Here is a 19571-nt window from a genome sequence, read left to right as displayed (position 1 = left end):
ATGACACCCCTGAACTACATTTTTAAGGAAGACTAAAACGTCAATTTTACAAACTGGGGGCACAGTGAAAGGATAAACATGACACCAAAGAAAAGGTAAATATGAGGAAGGTTTGTATTAACGTTAATGGGAATAACAGCAATTTCTTAGCTTCATATAGTCTCTCCTTTGCATGTATCAAGATTTTGATTATAACAGATCCTGGTAGGGGAACCCAATACCTCAGTGTTTTTGCTACAAACATGGATTTTAATATTTAGTGCATACCAAACACAAGCCACTGTTATCCTACTGTAGATTGCTTTGCTCCCACACACACCATGCAGATGATGGTATGTTGCTACTCCAGTGCTTAAGTCTGGTTAACACTGCACTGTAATTTGATATGCCTGTAAAATAAATGTTAAATGGAGATGCAGATAAGTCAGGCATGGAATTTAGTCTAAGAAGGGACATGTTACATAAATACAGATGGTTATGGAATATCTGCAATACATTCCTAGCAATATGGACTGGGATAGAACTTCTTAGCACCAGAGGTCTAGAACAGCAGGTGTGCAAGTAAGCAAGTCCCTCCTAGTTAGTCCAGGCAGGGCAGCTGTCACAGTGTCACCACGGACTGCCTGCACTGAAGAGATGTAGTACGACTTGTGCTGTTGAGTAAGTAACTGTGTACAACAGATGAATGTTCAAAAGGACTAAAAAAAGACAAAGAACATATTGAAGATTTGGTTTTGTTGATCTGTGCTAGAAGATGACCCAGCTACCTATTGTTTATCTTGAGACAGAAGGCATATTGGTTCACGGAAGCCTGGCATTAGCAAAGACTTCCCAGTATCTCTATACTTTGTTTTTTAACAAAGATGTTTGGGGTTTTAAATTACAGTTGTCCAAACAGATTAACTGCATTTACTCAGTATTTAGTATTTTCTTTTCTAGTTGAAGTATGAACACACACGCATTCATAAAATGAAAGAAAACGTTATTTTTCAAAGTTTCACTTTGGCTTTTTGTAAGCATCTGTAGGTATTGCAGAAAAGCTGTTGTATAATTTATTACAGAGATATTCACCAAGAAATTGAAACATATATTCACCTACCTTCTGGAGTTGTAGCAAAGCAAGGGAAAGTATTTTTCTTCTTTCTCTAGTGAAAGAAGCTTGTCATTGTTACAGAAAACTGTGTATATCATAGTACTAATTTCATATGGCACTGTCAAATAGGTCCTGAAGTCAAATTGCATATATAATACAGGATGAATAAACTTAAAAATGGAAAATTAGGTATTAAAAAAACAATGTAATCTAACAGCCTAATTTATCCATCTGGCAGAAAATGGAAAAAGTCAAGGATGAATGAAGTAATAGACGCGTTAAATTTTATGATACAGAAAAGTTATCTAAATTATGTTTACTTTTCATACTCTTGTTGGCAACATGCAAAGAAGTAGCTTATATTCTAAAACATTTTATTTAAAAATGTGTCACTAGGTAAGGCTTTACTCTTTCCTAGTGAGATTAATTCAAGATTAAATTATACACACTGAAATTTATGTACTGAATACTAAAAAAATGAGCTGGCAGTTCAAGCTGTACTGTACACCAAATCCAGCTTCTTAATTGGAAGTTTTCTTGCATACAGGCTCATGAAATGCTGACTTCAGTGCTATAGCTGGACACTAAAATAATTTTAAAAACATATTAGTTTAAATAGTGGTAAATTCCAGAATACAGCTTCTTCAAATGTCTTAATCTAATAGTTCTCAGTCTTTCTTGCAAGGCTTTCCTGGGGCTACAGTATGTCTAAAACTTGTCTGAACAGACTGGACTGAAGAAACAGGAGAAATAGGACACATATTTGAAACTACATTGAATTTTAAATTCTGTCTTTTCCCTCTGTTGCTACCCCTTGCTAAATAGACTACAATAAAATATCTACTAGGAGTTATTCTGGTTAAAATCTTGGTTGTCCAAACAACAGCAACAGTAACAAATAAATTTACAAGGGTGAAGAAAACAGAGTAATAACCCCCTGTTTGGATTGCAAAACAGGAGTATCAACTCCTTGAAGAACTCTTTCACTTTAATTATTTATTAAATGCTTCTCATTGACACATGTTGAATCAGTTCTTCTCTCACAACATAATGAAACAATACCAAACTTTTTCGAAAGGAAAATTCAAATACTTTTTTATGCAGCAACATTGTCTACTTACTGAGGTAATGAATCTCTGTTTTTTCTCTGTTTTATATGTGACCACAGGTCAAGAGATTCTTTTGGCATGTGGATGCAATTGGTTTATTGTATTGTATCTTCCTGATTCATCATATTGACAGGTATACCATCAACCCAGTGTCAGGAGCAGTAACTTTTTGGAGAAGTTACCACTTTAAAATACATGCTGATTCACTTATGTCATGCTATCTCAAACAGCACAGACCCAGCTGGCATTGCAATAATTAATTTGGATTAGAGGTTTTGTGATAGCGTGATTGAGTCCATTCCAGTTGTAACAGATGGCTCACTAAGCCGAAGGAGTAAAATTCCTAAGACTTAAAATTATGTTGCTCTTATTACGTAGCCTTACTGGGTATTATCCTCTATCATAGTTTTGAAGTCCCCTTCCTTCACACAGAACAATTCCCCATCCTGTACTCAAAAGAAATTCTCTGCATGTATTATGTGACACTACTATCTGCAACAGTCACTTCAAAATGGGAGGAGAAGCAGAATATGCCATGGTAAAGAGGCAGAAAGTTAGAAAAATTACATACAGCTGAATGCTTATTTCCAATCTGGAAAAACACGACAGCTTGTAAACATGAGACCTTAAAAAGATATGTTCTTGAAGCTAAACTGAATACCTTCAACGCTTTCCTGCTCTTAGCATTATATAATTAGCATTACTATAGCAAGCTACCCCTGGAACAATACATTATGAATAAAGTTTAATAATTAGCTTAGAAGTAAAGTTTTCTTACCTCAGAGAAAGTCTAGTTTTACACTTATTATACTAAATAAAACCATATAACGTATAACTAATACATAACATCTTGGCTAACTTAATAAGTGGAGAAGACAAAGGCAAGTAATGTTTTGAATGACTATACATCTTTAAAAAAGTATCTCAGCAGGGCTGTTAATGGCACTTACACATCTAGCTCTCCATACCCTCTGCTGACAGTTTTCATGTCTTCCTGAAACTACTTTGCATAAAATACAGTTCTTGATAACTCCCTTATCAAAAGTGATAGCCATTTTAGGACAGAAACGCAAATTGCAAGTCTCTTTCGAACAATGTGGGTGACTGCAGTAGTGAAGTTCAGCATTTCCTCTCCTGTTGTTTTGGTTTTAATGGTGTATTGCAAATGGGAAATTAAAATTGTTTCACTTGCTGACAATAAATAACTCTAAGGAAATACCATTATTTCTATGGAAGGAATAGTTTAGTTCACTTAAAAATGCTTCACTGTCCTTGTGAAATAGCAATCCCCTGTCAACAGAGCAGGTATTACACATTAAAAACTCTGCACACTGTCTTTGCAAAATAACCAATTGTGTTCTTGTTAGGTCAGGTTCTCTGATAACAAAGTGTCTGCTAACACACCTAGGATCTATATCTCAATGGTGTGTTTTCTTGTTCCTTAAATAAACAGACTGCTCTGCCAACCTTATTTGTCTTTCAAAGACTTTAAAAAGCAAGAATTGTTTTCAGTCAGTAGCCTGGGTTTGGATTAGCAAGATAAATTCAGAAGTTCTTGTTTCATCAGAAGTCTTCAGACCTACTCATTTCTCAGTAAATGCTAGTGGATTTTGTAAGGTAAACGTGGCTTTGCTCATCTATCAGGGTTCTCTTTGCGATACAGACAGGAAAATCAAAAATTTATCAGTGAAATAAAAGGAATTTTTGCCACCCTTACAAAGTATACATCTTTTTTTTTTTTTTTTGCAAGGTTGCAGTCAACTCTCTTATTGAATCACTGGACCGCATTTTGACATTTTAACTCTGGTATGTTGAGAATCGTGTACTTATCTGTACTTTTGTGCTTATTGGGGGATTTTAGTTATTATTACAGAAGATCATCTAAAAACAGAGGTGGAGTGGAAGAAATTTTTAATTACTTCTATTTTAATTTGGTCTGTTATTGGAAACTTTTCTAAATAGAAAAAATAAAGCATATTAACTACAATTCTTCTAAGTACAGGGCACAGCATAGTATTAAAGCCTTTCAAAATACACTTACAGACATTATGGAGAGGTTTTAGTTATTCTGTTTTTTTATAGAGAAAAATAAAAAATTCAAGTCTGATGAGTGTGGGAATCGCCGGGAGACGAGCTCATCAGATGATGACCAACAAGTCTCGTTTATTGCTAAGCAGATGGACACTTATATACTTTGCATACAGAGATCATTAGCTATAGCTTTTACATGTTACAAGATCATTGGCTTATAGCTTTTACATGTTACAGGATCATTGGTTTATAGCTTCTACATTTTTGCAGCTACACCGTGCACCCCCCCCACCATCCTCCTCATGCACTTATCACTTAGTGGCCTTGGCTGTGATTGCTCATAGTTTGTTGCTGTTTGCCGGTGTCCTTCATTTCCTCATTATCTGGCGTGAGAGGTTTGCACCAAGTTCTACACAGATGTCTTGTTTCAGCTCGTTGATGGGAACGTGACCTTTTGACCTTTTTCGACAAGCCAATCCTCCACAGATGAGAACAGCTGAACTCTGCTTATTGAAGAAATCTTTGTACATTTTATTTTCCCCATAATTCATAGAGACTTATTTTCAAATATCTACAGCCTGTTGCAGCTCAGTAAGGAAAGCGCATACTTGACAGTTTTGTCAATACCTATGTTGTGGTTTAAGCCCAGCCAGCAACCCAGAAACATGCGGCCGCTCGCTCACTCTTCCCCCTTCCTCTCCCTGCTCCCAGAGGGATGGGGAGGAGAATCAAAAGAACGTAACTCCCATGGGTTGAGATAAGAACAGTCCAGTAACTAAGGTATAACACAAACCACTGCTGCTGCCACCAATAATAATAATGGTAAGTGAAATAACAAGGTAAGAGAACACAACTGCTCACCACTCAGTGACCAATACTGAGCTCCACCCGAGCAGCAATCTAGCCCTTCCAGCCCCCAGTTTATAGAGTGGGCATGACATGCTGTGATATGGAATGCCTCTTTGGCTAGTTTGAGTCAGGTGTTCTGTCTTGGCTTCCTCTAGGCTTCCCCTCCTCTCTGGCAGAGCATGAGACTCAGAAAGTCCTTGGTCAGACTAAACATGACTTAGCAGCAACTAAAAACATTGGTGTTATCAGCGCTGTTCCCAGGCTGAAAGTCAAAAACACAGCACTGCACCAGCTACTGAGGAGAAAAATGACTGCTACTGCTGAACCCAGGACATTATCCACCCCTCATCCCATACCATTCATGTTCATGCTCAGATCCCACATTTTCAATATCCCGTCACTCTTGTCTCTCTATATATACACACGTACACACACAAAGAGATATCATTCCTTAGTGCATGGACCAATCCCTATTAAGCTTCTGAGTTCATCCGGTCCACGACATCTGCCTCCATCTCTTGTAACAGTCTCTCAGAGCAGGAGAGGCAGCATGCAGTGTTGGAATGTTGCCTGCTGATGACACCACGGAACTCATCTGGTCACTGCTGAGCTCCTTTGGTTTAGCTGCAGAGATTATCACTACGGTTGGTGTGGCTGCAGTATCTGCTGTAGGGGTTTGGGTAGCTGCTGTACTTGTCCCTGGGGTTGGTGTAGCTGCTGTGCTTGGAATTGGATTAGCTGTGTTGTCTGTTGTAGTCAGAGTTTGAGTAGCTGCTGTACTTGTCACTGGGGGTGGTGTAGCTGCTGTGCTTGGAGCTGGGAGTGGTGTAGCTGCTGCGCTTGGAGCTGGGGTAGCTGCACTGTCTGTTGTGGTTGGAGCTTGAGTAGCTACTGTACTTGTCACTGGGGTTGGTGTAGTTGTTGTACTTGGAGTAGCTGCTGTTGTAGTCAGAGTTGGAGTAGCTGCTGTACTTGTCATTAGGGCTGGTGTAGCTGCTGTATTTGGAGCTGGAGTAGCTGCATTATCTGTTGCTTTGCCATTAAATGTGCTGGATGGTGTTGAGCAGGGCTCTGTAAGCATAGGACAAGCCCCAGCATGTTGCCATGATTCGCCCCTCTCTGGTATGACTAGGATGACAACACACCTCATTTAAGTGTTTTACTAATTTTTTCCGGATTTTGCACTTGTTCAGTGGTGAAGTTCCAAAGCACTGGAGGGGTCCACTGGCCTAGATACTTGCCAATACTATCCCACACACCCTGCCACTCATGGCTGTCTAGCCTCGGGGAAAATCTCTTGGTCCTCTTATATCATTGTCTAACCCTGGACAAGACCCAAACCCTACTCTGCTTAACTTTAGAGATCAGACGAAATGGTCGTGGGTAAAACACACTCTGCATGCGTGCCAACATGGTGATCTTTATCTTAATCAGCAGGCAGGTCTCAAGGGTACCCAAACGCCATTCAAAACCTTCAGAACTCTCAAATGATGCTGCCAATAGTCTAGTGGGGGGACTGGGAATGTAAGCGAATGTCTCTTTCATAGGTTGACCACCCAAGGAGAGGAAAAAAAGATGTGCAATTGCTAAGCTCTTCTATTATATACCTCCCAAAGTATAGAGGTGGTGACCACGCTGGGAATGCAAACCAGATCAGTTTCATGATCAATCAGTCTACTGTATTACAAATCATTACCATAAAGTACAGTGAAACAAGAACCACAGCCCAGGCCCCCCAGCTGATAAACACTAAAACAGCAAATACTGGCTGTAAGGTATGAAATGCTGAAACTGTGAGAGCAGGAGCAACAACTTTGAGAGCCAATAAATCAGCATTGTGACGAGTGACTATTAATCCAAAACAGTGAATACTTATCACAAATACGATTAGACACACTCTGGTCAGATCTGTTGTTATCACAACCCTTCAGGTCCCACGTTGGGCACCACAAAGAATTGTCGTGGTTTAAGCCCAGCTGGCAACCCAGAAATATGCAGTCGCTCGCTCACTCTTCCTCCTTCCTCCCCCCACTCCTGGAGGGATGGGGAGGAGAACCAAAAGAATATAACTCCCATGGGTTGAGATAAGAACAGTCCAGTAACTAAGGAGATAAGAAAAGTCCCGTAACACAAAACCACTACTGCTACCACCAATAATAATAATGATAAGGGAAATAACAAGGGAAAAGAATACAACCACTCACCACCTGCTGACCAATACCGAGCCCAACCCAAGCAGCAATCTAGCCCTTTCAGGTAGCTGTGCCCAGTTTATATTGTGGGCATGACATGCTGTGGTATGGAATAGCCCTTTGGTTAGTTTGAGTCAGGTGCTCTGTCTCAGCTTCCCCTCAGCTTTCCCTCTTCCCTGGCAGAGCATGAGACTCAGAAAAAGTCCTTGGTCAGAGTAAACATCACTGAGCAACAACTAAAAACATCAGTGTTATCAGGGCCGTTCCCAGGCTGAAAGTCAAAAACACAGCACTGCATCAGCTACTAACAAGGAGGAAAATTAATGCTACTGCTGAACGCAGGACAACCTTAAAAAAAAAAACAAAAAAAAAAAAACTAAAAGCCACAAATAACTCAGCATTTGAACTATTCACTTGAAAATTATAATTTGGTTTTTAATAAGAAAAGCTACTCCATGTCACAGTACAGGGTCATGAAGTGTTTACCATTTACTAGAAGAGACGATATGTTTATCTGAGATTTAGCATGGTTGGTTTAACTTTGTCTATCAAAGAGGAATATTTGTGAGGCCTTCTTGTGCAATACTTCAGACTAAGGAGTCTTATTGAATGCACATGTTTGTTCAAAGTTAGTACCCATGGTATTTTATGATCTGACAAAAATACTCCTGCAATAGCAACTCCCTTTGTAATTCTTGTTCAAAGGAAAAATATCTTCCTTTGGCATAAACTTCTTTATGAAGCCTTGTATGGAAAGCATCTTGTTAGTACCTGTATTTATTAACTCCATCTTCACATGTGGCTCCATGTTGGCACTGGTTGATCTTACAGTCATTAATATTCTCCAGGCATGTTTGTCCTTTCCATCCAAGAGCACAGGCGCAATGAGATCTCTGGTTTTCTTCATCATAGAAGCAGCTCCCTCCATTTGCACATACCTGCATATGAGAAGTACAAATACATAAAGCAGCTTTTCTCTACATTGGGATTTTTTCCCTAGATTTTAACTGACTAAGCTGTTAACAATTAGTACGATTTTACGCTGTAATATTACAAAAGATAGATTTTAAGTTCCAAAAGAATCTAAAATACTGAATGTCACTAAATCAATCCATCATATCATTGTTTAGCTGGAAAGAGGAATTTATGATTCTATTTAATAGTGCCACTTTCATAACTGACCTTAAAACGTGCGTGGTTTAGGAGTGGTAATAGTGAACTAGCCTGTTATTGTTCCACTGAAAGTGTAGAACAACTGTTTCTGTGCTTAAAATCAATGTATAATTTAACTGAATTTTTGGCTATCACCAGAAAGAATGAGTATTTTTTTTTTATTTTATTAATAATTCTGATTCACAATGTATACTTGAATCTTTTATATAGATCTGTATCTATCTATACCTTTATCTATATCTAATACATCTATGCTCTGGAAAGACCAGAAATTTCTTTCTTTTTGATCTCCAGATACTGAGAAATTAATAAACCTAGACTTGAACAGCATTTTTTTTTTCCAGCTTTTATTTGCTAATATTACTTACAACATTTCCTGTATTCTTCAAAAATTGCAAAAATTTCTAGGTCAGAATGAATGTTGTTTTCTTCGTTTCACTTTTAGGGTCCCATTTGATTTCCACGAAATTTTTGCCAGTGTAAAAATGGATAACTACATTTTCATTTCAAACCAATTAAGACCCCTCCTTCTAATCAATTGGTTTCTAAAGAAAATCGTGCCTAGAAGATGAGCTAATGCACTAATACTTCAGTTTGATTGAGTCTGAATCTCTTTATAATGCTATTAAGTTCTGTAATAATAACAGTTCTTGACAGAAATCCTCTAATATTCATTTGTCTTTGATTAGGTTTTAAATTGACCTTAAAATGAAAGAGATTTTTTGCTATGCTCATACTACTGAATTTTAGACATGAGATCCTTTTTCAATGGGACAACTTATTTGAAGAAAAGCACTGCTCAACATAGATGCAAAGAAAACAAATGTAAAGAAAACTTCTCTGTGTATAGTTTTGGAAGTATTTTTTATTTTTATCTGTCTTCTTACTTTTTTTATTTTAACATTTCTTTAGGATTTTTTCCAAAGGCTTACTATTTCCTCAAACCTCCAATATAAGCTTACATTCAAAAAAAGTCAACTATAAAAAACTTCTAAGACAATTAAGACAAAAGTCATATTTCAATATTGCCACATTATTATATTCATTATAGCCTTATGTGGGTTTGATACTTTATACTGTGAATAAAGGTGTCAGCCTTTAAAACGTTATTGCAACCTAAAGCAGCTTTAAATTAAGATAAAGTTACGGAAGACATTTTTACCATCAAATCCAGTCAGCAGTTTTCTCTATCATATGCATTTTTACCTCTGCTGTAAAATTAATTCCCTGTCAGTTTAAATATTGAACACTCTGGGTTAGAATTAGTAAGAATTTTGTAATAAATTAATGCTAAATACAATTATTTATTTATTGCTAAAGTAAAACTAAGTACCTACTCAATGTTGTTCTCTAAACTTCAAACCTGTATTGTAGTTTTCTAGAGTTACTACAAGAAACACTTTTAAATGAAAAGAAATAGACAAATGGACTTTTCTAAAGAGCAGCATCCTCCCATCAATCAGCTTTTTCTTTTTCCCAAAGTAAATATTCCTCATCGTTATGATTAAGCACAGATCTCATGACTTCACAAACTGTAAACAGGGGCTCTCCTGGTCAGTCTGACACTTCTGTCTACAGCATGTACTTTAAAATAAATCTGCCTTATTATTTAGTCTTCATAAAAACATAAGAATCACCTCCTTCTAATATCAACCAGGAAATGTTATTACAGCAAGAGAAGATAATTAGTCCCCAGTCAATTACATTTCCTCCTTCTTTCTTCACTCTGCAGTAATTGAGGACATAATCCTACTATATGACTGTCTCTTCTCTATGTATCATCTATTCTCCATTGCTCGAGATAAGACACCGAGCTAGAAGGATCTCAGCACAATCATTTCCTAACATTTCTTCCCTCTTACTTTTTCTGAAATTCTCTGCAGTTTGAATGTAACTGGTTTGGTTTTTGGGTTTTGGTTGGGGGGGGGGGGGATTTTATTTTTTTTTTCCATCAGGCATATCCTTTCACTACAGTCTTCGGGCTTTATTACTGCAAAATCAGTTGTACTCATATTCAAAATTTCCCAAAACTGTAATTTTAATCTGCCCTATGTTCTTTCCTGGACTAGTGGTACACTAAGAAAGTAGATAAAAACCTTTTATTAAAACAAACAAAAAAATCCCTACTCAAAAAACAAATCTGTATTTCAAGAAAAAAATTGCTGAAAGCTTCAGAAGGAATAATGAAACTAAAATATGGAAAAGTATGATTAATATGAAAGAAGCACTCTGCTTATACTCTAACTGCTTGTAGATTTCACTTCTACCTGCACTGTAGATGCTACTGAATTATTCCTTGTGGAGTAAATACTTAAAATCCTTAGGCCGCCTATATGCAGAACCTAATGCCTTTCTTGGTCTCCAGAATGTGAGTTAGTTCACCTAAGTTATGCAGGCCCATATGTTTCCACTATATTTCCTTTTATTCAATTTTGATACTCTGGCTTCTGATAATTAAACATTATTTTTGCAATCTGCTAGTGAAGTGAGTATTGTGAGAGCAGTTTCTAAGACACAAACATTGTAGAGAACTCTAGAGAAAAAATATTTCTACAGATGGCTATATTGCTTAGCATCTAAAACCCTACCTGCAATGCCTACTACCACTAGTGATTGAAAAGTCATTGAATCTCTTATCTTGGAGGTTAATTTAACATAACAGTGCTGAAGTTCACAGATGTCACTTGTAATCTGCAAATATACACACTGAATTCCATCCTATTTTCCAGATCATTTCTCCAAGGTGATGTCAGATTCATTTGTCCAGGAAACTACTGTTAAAATAACTCAGCATAAGTATCTTACCTGCTTTATATCAATCTAGAACAGGTGCACTGTTTCACTACCTTTCTTATGAGATTAGTTCGAGAAGCTCATGTATTTCAAGTTTTCTAAAAGCTTATTTTTGCCATTTCTAGCCTTGCTACAGAAAGAAAATAAATTGCTTTGAAATTATTGACTTCTGGCAAATTTTTTTTTGTTACTTTATTACAAGTAACACTTTTCCCAGAAACTATAAATGAAGTATCATTAGTTTCCTTTAGATAAATAAAAAAGGCTTTATTTCTTTTTTTTATAATGCACATAACCATAGAAAATATATAATAATGTGTGCCTTATCCTCATTTTCCTGTCTTCACTATCTTGTGCAGGTTTTCAAAGATAAACACCTAGTGATTCAAAGCCAGCCTCCTCCAAATAAGGCAGCAAGGAGGGCACACAGCAAGCTCACTACCTTCAAATCAGGAAAGCAGACTGGCCCCTTCAGGGATCTGTTAGATGGAGTACCATGGAATAAAGCCCTGGAAGGAAGAGGGGCCCAAGAAAAATGGTTAATACTCAAGGACTGCATCCTCCAAGTTTGGAAGTGATGAATCCCAACAAAGAGAAAGTCATGTAAAAACATCAAGAGGCCTGCACGGATGAACAAGGAGCTCCTGAACAAACTTGAGCATAAAAAGGAAGGTGGAAGCAAGGACAGGTAGCTTGGGAAGAATAGAGAAATCGTCTGAGCAGCCAGAGATCAGGTTAGAAACACTAAAGCACTGACAGAATTAAATATGGCCAGATGTCTGGCAAAGACGACAACAAGAAAAGTTTCTATGTATGTCTGTGATAAATGAAAGACTAGGGAAAATGAATACCCTCTCCAGAGGGAATGGGAGACCTGGTTACCTGAGACATGGACAACGTTGGGGTATTCTATGACTTTTTTTTGCCTTCCTTCACCAGCAAGTACTCCAGGCACACCACTCAAATTGCAGAACACAAAGGCGTGGACTGGGCAAATGAAGAACCACCCACAGTAGAAAGAGGTCAGATTCAAGAACATCTAGGGAACCTGAAGGTGCACACGTCCATGAGACCTGACAAGATGCATCTGTGGGACCTAAGGAAACTGGTGAGTGAAGCTGCTAAGCTATTATCTATTGCATTTGAGAAGTTGTGTCAGTCCAGTGAAGTTCTCATTGACTGGAAAAGGGGAAACAGTATTTTTAAAAATGGAAGCAATGAAGACCTGGAGAACTACAAGGCTAGTCAGTCTCACCTTGATGCGCAGCAAGATCATGAAGCAGATCAGGAGGCCATTCCTGACAGCAAACATGGCTTCATTAAGAACAAATCGTGCCTGATCAATTAGGTGGCCTAATACAATGGTGTTACAGCATTTGTGGATAAGGGAGGAGTGACTGGTGCCATCTAACTGGACCTCTAACTGTCTGAATACAAAGCATTTGACACTGTCCCATATGACATCTTGTCTCTAAACTGGAGAGGCATGAATTTGACAGATGGACCATTTGGTGGATAAAGACTGGCTGGATGGCTGTTCTCTAAGAGTTTCAGTCAACGGCCTGGTGTCCTGGTGGAGACTAGCAATAAGAAGCATTCCTCAGGGGTCAGTATTGGGACAGGCATTTTTTAGCATCTTTTTCAGTGACATGGACAGTGGAATAGACAACACCAAGCTGTGTGGTGCAGTCAACATACTAGAAGGAAGGGATACTATCCAGAGGGACTTTGAAAGGCTTGAGAGGTGGGCCAGTGTAAACCTCATGAAGTTCAACAAGTAGAAGTGCAAGGCCCTGCACCTGTGCAATCCTAAGCACAGGCTGGGAGGAGACTGGATTGTCAGCAGCCTTGAGGAGAAAGTTTTGGGGGTGTTGGCTAACAAGAAACTCCACATGAGCCAGCAGTGTGAGCTCACAGCCTGGAAAGCTAAACACATGCTTGAAAAGCACGTCCAGCAGGTCGAAGTAGGTGATTCTCCTCCCCTGCTCCTCCCTCATGAGACCCAACCTGGACTACTGCATTCAGCTCTTTGGCCCCCAACATAAGAGGGACATGGACCTGCTCCAGCAAGTCAAGAGGACGGCTACAGAGATGATCAGAGTGCTAGATCTTTCCTGTGAAGCCAGGCTGAGAGAGCTGGGCTTGCTCAGCCTGGAGAAGGCTCAGGGGAGACCTTAAAGCAGCTTCCAGTGCCTTAAGCAGGCCTACAAGAAAGCTGGTGAGGGACTTTTTACAATGGGATAGAGTGATAGGACAAGGGGAATGGCTTTAAACTGGAAGGAGAGATTTAGATTAGACATTAAAGAAAATATTCTTCACTATGAGGGTGGTGAGGCGCTGGCACAAGTTGCCCAGAGAAGTTGTGGATGCCCCCTCCCTGTAAGTATTACAAGACTAGGTTAGATGGGGCTTTGAGCAACCTGGTCTAACAGAAGGTGTCCCTGCCCATGACAGTGGGGTTGGAATTAGATGATCTTTATGGTCCATTCCAACTCAAACCATTCTGTGATTGTGTCACTCTATGAAAAGAACTAAACCCCAAACATATCACTCATTTATTTTAGTTTCTAGCCTCTTTCCAATAAAAAGTTTACTATTTACTTCCATTTTGCCCCAAATGTGTTTCTCATACAGTGGGTGTATATAGATACATATATATTATTTTTTTTACCTCATATGACATTTATGACTGTGTATGTAATGTTTGTATGAATAAATTAAATACTTCTTAGGGCTTTTAAGCAAATATCACAGTAAAATGTTATAGTAGCTCCCATCAGCATCCTTGGCACACCACCACTTCTCATCCTAACTAGCCATAATGATTATTGCATCATTATAGTATTATGCAATGTACAATAAATTTGCACTCAGTATGACACTTTAAATAATGAAAACATTAAAACTTAACAGATGCTGAACAAATTTAAATATAAACCTTTAAGCCAGTGAGTATTTAAGCATTACATTTCATACTCACTGGTGAGTGTGTACTCGTGGACTTTAAGGTAACATAAATGTTGATTTCTTCTATGTAAACACATTGCCTGCTCTGCATAGTATGTTTTAATGGTGAATACATTTCAATAAAAGAATAGATTAAGCCTTTGAAACACTGGTTACCATGTCTGAGTAGCTGTTTGAAAGGGCTACACAGTATTGTGTACATAGCTTTTAAGATAACATAATAACGCAGTGCAACATTATTTTACTTTATCCTGCATTGCAATGTCAGTAACTCAAGGGCCTGTGTCTGTAGCTCACTCTGATGTGAATGAATCCTAACCAAACCAGTAATTTAATTGAAAAGGTCACTAAAGTTAAGTGAAAAGGGTATAATCAATACATCTTAAAGACATTTGGATACAAAATGGATGCTACTCCGGCCTAAGCATTGTCAATATCTAACTTAAAGATTTCTACAATACCTTGTATGTACAAAAATCCAATTCATCACTATATTGTGAGCATTTAAGAATAACTTGCAAGGAGAATCTTGACTTTTTTTTCTAACTGCATTTCCAGCTCTCATTGAAGTGTAATATTACTCTTGCTTTAGTTTATTGCTGTTGATTATGGTGTTCATTTTTGCTTTTAATGGAAACTAAGCTTTTGTCATTCTTTCTCTGCATTGATACACCATCAGCCCTCTCTCTAGTAACTTTCAAGCACATCAAGCATTTCTAGGAAACTTCATTTGTTCCTACAACTTTTCTGACATAGCAGTAAGCAGGGTACTGGAGACATCAGTGAGTAAACCTATAAAGAATAAGAAGGGCAGAGCTCAGGAATTACACAGTTTGCTGGACAATAACAAGACTAGTCACATCACACGTCTATGGATATGCACAGGAAAGGGTTGGCTTAGCATGAGAATATATCAAGAATAAATATTGTGTTTAGGAAACCTATGGGAAATAAGGCTTCATCACCTAACTGCTCTTAGAATAAATTGTTTGATTTCCCAAAAACACTGGGGGAAATGTATCACTTCATCCTACCTCTGTATTTCCAATACATGGTGATAAACATGTGTAATTAAATCCATGAGATTTATCCACACACAGTGCTCCTGGGGCACAGCTTATATTGGAGAATAGGCAGGCATCAATATCCAGTTTACACCTTTCACCTTCAAAACCTGCACCACAAAGAGAATGTTTAATCACAGTTCATTCAGAATATTGACATTACGTCTATGCAGGGTGTCAGCAATTAACACTACTCTACTAGAGTAATTTGGCAGTTTTATTTCTGAAACAAATTGAAAAAAATGGTATTCTTAATTAAAAAAATGTTTATTGCATACATTAAAATATATTGCTATTTTTATGACATAATTTCTTCAATATCATACAACATTTTCTTTGTTCTGTTTAGAGAATAAAGTACGTTTCGAATGACTCACCTATAGGGCAAGAGCACTTAAAATGATCTCCATAGTCAATGCATGTTCCTCCATTTTCACATGGACTGGAGCCACAGGTATCTATTTGTACTTCACAGAATTCTCCTAGGGTTGAAAAAAAACCCCAACTAAATGTGAACCATATTAGTAATACTGGTAAAATAATTGCTGTAAATCATCTGTCTGGAATATTGGTTAGAATTTAAAGACCTTGTGTAAGTTGCCAGACTCCTTTCTCTCCATTTCTATACATATAACAAAAGAATCTGAAATGAAGGTGATACTTTGCATTTTCTTCTACTCTTTGCTACTGCATGAGTAAACCCTGATCTTGATCTTGTCTCAAGTCTTTTGATTCTATTAAGTATATATTTCGTTATGTCTTTTCTTGGCTCCATTTTGGCTAGAATAAAGCTAGTCCACATTTGCCTGGGTAACATTTAGTGTCGTCCCACTGAACAATTACATGCTCATTTAGCTGAAGACCCTTTTTTTTTTAGGTCAGCAGGAAAAAATAACTGAACTTGTAATGACAGTTCTAAATAAAATGTGCTCAAGAGAAATATAACCTTGGCGATAAGAGACAAGGAAGATGGTCAGCTTTACCATTTGCGCTGGAAAAACCAGTAGATTTGACGAAAAAAGCACATAGTAAGGTTTTCTCCTTATTCTTTTTAGTACTGAAAACAATATAATGAATTCTGTTTAAAGCTTTTGAGGTGTTTTTTTTTTTTCTCGTTATTGGTGTGCCGTTGTTCCTTTTTCCATTAACTTTTTATTTTTTAATTTATTATTTCTACAGTGGGAATTTTCACTGCCAATAAAACTAGAAGCGGACGAGTTTTTCAAAGTTTCATAGAACAAAACTTCAGAAAAGAAAATAAAAGTAGCTTACTGATGGTTTTACTATCAACTTGTTTGCATTCAGTGATACTTTACTCAGTAGCTTAAGCAAAACAAAACTGGAAGAGCTATACAGGAGAAAAATGTTTGAGAGAAATGCACAGGGAACTGGGATACTTTTTTAAATCAGACAAAGGGTTCTGTAAAATGTTTTGTCAAAAGCTATCATTTAAGTTGAAATTTTTCACAGGAAAAAGAAAAAAAACAAAACAAAAAAATTTTACTTCAAATAATGATATAGTTTTTAAATTTTTAGTCAGCTCTCATTTTGATCTAAAGCCAGAGATTGACTTTAGTCAATTAAAAATATAAAACACTTAAGTTTCGTGAAACATGCACTGTATCTTTTAACATGCTTAACAAACTAAGACCAAAAACCTGCTTTTATGGACTTCTACAAGTGTAAAAAGGAATATACTTATTAATGCCTTAATGCTGTGATTTGTTGTCCAGAAATCTCATTTTTTGGGCCACCAGGTGCTGAAATACATGTACAATCTTATGTAGTTACAGATAAGTTGACCAGCATGCTATACAGACTGATAATGTTTATTTTGTCCTTTTGCTTCTCATCCAAATATAGCACAGAATTAACATGTCAATTTTGAAACAGCCAAGAGTATATTTTACTGAAGGTTTTAAAGCTTACTGTAAATATTAAATTCATAGAGAAAATAGGAAATTAGATACTTCTTGCTGTTATTATTATAATATTACGTATTATATATTACATGTAATATTACATATATTAATACAGACTTATATGTAATCTTGTGTATTATGTCATTATATAATCATTACTATTATATTACTGTTACATATTAATATTTAATATTACATATTACATGTAATATTACATATATTACATTCTAATATATAATATTACATGGGAAACTATGGACAACGTGACCTTACATTTACAAGATTCACATTTCTTTACTTCGGTAACTGTAATGGTAACTTTTAGAAAGTCATGCTATGAGATGAGCTTGGAAAAACGTCATAAAAAGTAACTGTGCAATAGTGATTGGCAAATGGACTTGGTAAAAAATCCCAGATATTTTATTTGCAGAACCAACTGAATGTGTTGAGGAAGTTGTTATCTCCTACGAAACGTGGGGTTTCTTTTCATATTTTTCTTAATAAGGTCTGGAAAGCAGAAAGGTGGGAATAAACTTCAACTCAATATGTATTTTTGATCCAATTTTTCACAGTTATTCATGAGGATGGAATTCTCTTCTCCAAGAAACCCTTATGAATAAATATTAGTACAACCAAACAAGATTAAAGAATTATTTTGCTTCAAATCTTAAATTCCTGTAACAGCTGTATCCTTTAAGCTAACTTTACAACTGTTCCTTCCCACAATGAGGTCAAGAAAACCTAGTAACCTCAAACTGTTATAAAATTTATTAGAATCTGAATACTGCTGAGAAATGCATAATTTATGGTATTAATATCTGATTAAGTGTTAAATGGATGTCAGGAGAGATCTCCACAGTAATCCACTTAGCTTTTAATGCCTAATTATCACTTCATAGTGAGAGACAGCTGAATAATTGAGAAATGCAATACTGGGAGAACTCAAATGAGATTTTTGTGTGCAATTACGCATGTTATTCTTCTATCAGGAGTAAGTTCAGCAGGTACAAGGAAAAAAGGAAAAAATAAATTGTATAATATAAGAGGGACTGGAAAGAACTTTATATTAAAGTGTTTACTGCTGTACTGTTTATTTTTAAAAAATAATTTATGTTCTCACAAGTTAAATTGTGACCATACAATTGTGACCATAACAGAATGTCCTGGGTTCAGCAGTACCAGTTATTTTTCTCCTTCTTAGTAGCTGGTGCAGTGCTGTGTTTTGATCTTTTGGCCTGGGAACAGTGCTGATAATGCCACTGTTTTTAGTTGCTGCTCAAATGTTTGGTCTGGCCAAGGACTTTCTGAGCCTCGTGCTCTGCCAGGGAGGAGGGAAGGCCGGGAGGAAGCAGAGACAGGACACCTGACCCAAACTGACCAAAGAGGTATTCCATACCACAGCACGTCATGCCCAGGATGTAACTGGGAGTTACTCGGAAGGGCTGGGACGGCAGGGTTGGAGGAGGTATCGGTTGGTGCTCGGCTGGGAGGAGTGGGGTGAGTTATTGGTCGGCTGGTGCTGAGGTGTTGTATTCTTTCCTCTTGTTATTTCCTTTATCATTATTGTTATTGGTGGTAGCAGTAGTGGTTTGTGTTATACCTTAGTTACTAAAATGTTCTTATCTCAACCTGTGGGAGTTGCATTCTTTTCGATTCTCCTCTCCGTCCCTCCGGGAGTAGGGGGAGGGCAAGAAGGGGGGGAGTGAGTGGATGAGCTATGTGGATCGGTTTAAACCATTACACAGAATCAGCTAGAAATATACGTACTAGTAGGCCTGATTTTAAAAACAGCTTCTTGAAGGTCCTTATAAAGAATGCAACTTGTAGTTGCCTTCCATACTGCAGAGTGCACAAAAGTGAGCACTTCTAATAACAGTGTTTCGTTTTTAACTGACCCAAACATCTTAAGCAATAAAATCAGAATTTGCTTTCTTTAGGACTTTAGCTGCAATTCTAGACATGTTTTTGGTTTTTGCTTTGCTCTATTTTTGCACTTCTGCTCTCAATTTAATGAACTAGATGATCCCAAGGTCTTTTCCAACATAACCATTTTATGATTCTATGATGCTAATAGTACCACTATTTTTGGCAGAAACTATATAAGTAACCACCAGTATGCTAATAAAGAGTATATGTATTTACACTGAGCATTTCCCATTCCCTATTTTATATGGCAAAAAGTTTATCAAGCAAAATATCTCACATGACCTAATACTTTTCTTCAGTACACAAGTACTGGGACTGCATCATAATTCTTCCTTCTCTCTAAAATTAAAGAAAAAAGTAAGTAAGTAGTGAAAAAGTAGTGAAGGGGAAAGGGACCTGGGGGTCCTGGTGGATAGGAGGATGACCATGAGCCAGCAATGTGCTCTTGTGGC

General features: G+C 37.2%; 1 protein-coding gene across 1 annotated transcript in view; it reads right to left on the bottom strand.

The window, feature by feature from the left end:
* The window catches only part of EYS (eyes shut homolog), an 822863-nt gene that overhangs the window by 681867 nt on the left and 121425 nt on the right, over positions 1-19571 (bottom strand). The window contains exons 8-10 of the mRNA XM_065682611.1: positions 15649-15753; positions 15242-15381; positions 8046-8212 (exon numbers count right to left, since the gene is read on the bottom strand). Of these exons, the coding sequence (XP_065538683.1) occupies positions 8046-8212; positions 15242-15381; positions 15649-15753 (412 nt within the window). The remainder of the gene's footprint in view (positions 1-8045; positions 8213-15241; positions 15382-15648; positions 15754-19571) is intronic.

The sequence above is a fragment of the Lathamus discolor genome, chromosome 5 (assembly GCF_037157495.1).
Source record: "Lathamus discolor isolate bLatDis1 chromosome 5, bLatDis1.hap1, whole genome shotgun sequence".
NCBI classification, from domain to species: Eukaryota; Metazoa; Chordata; class Aves; order Psittaciformes; family Psittacidae; genus Lathamus; species Lathamus discolor.
This window is presented reverse-complemented; position numbering and strand designations above follow the sequence as displayed.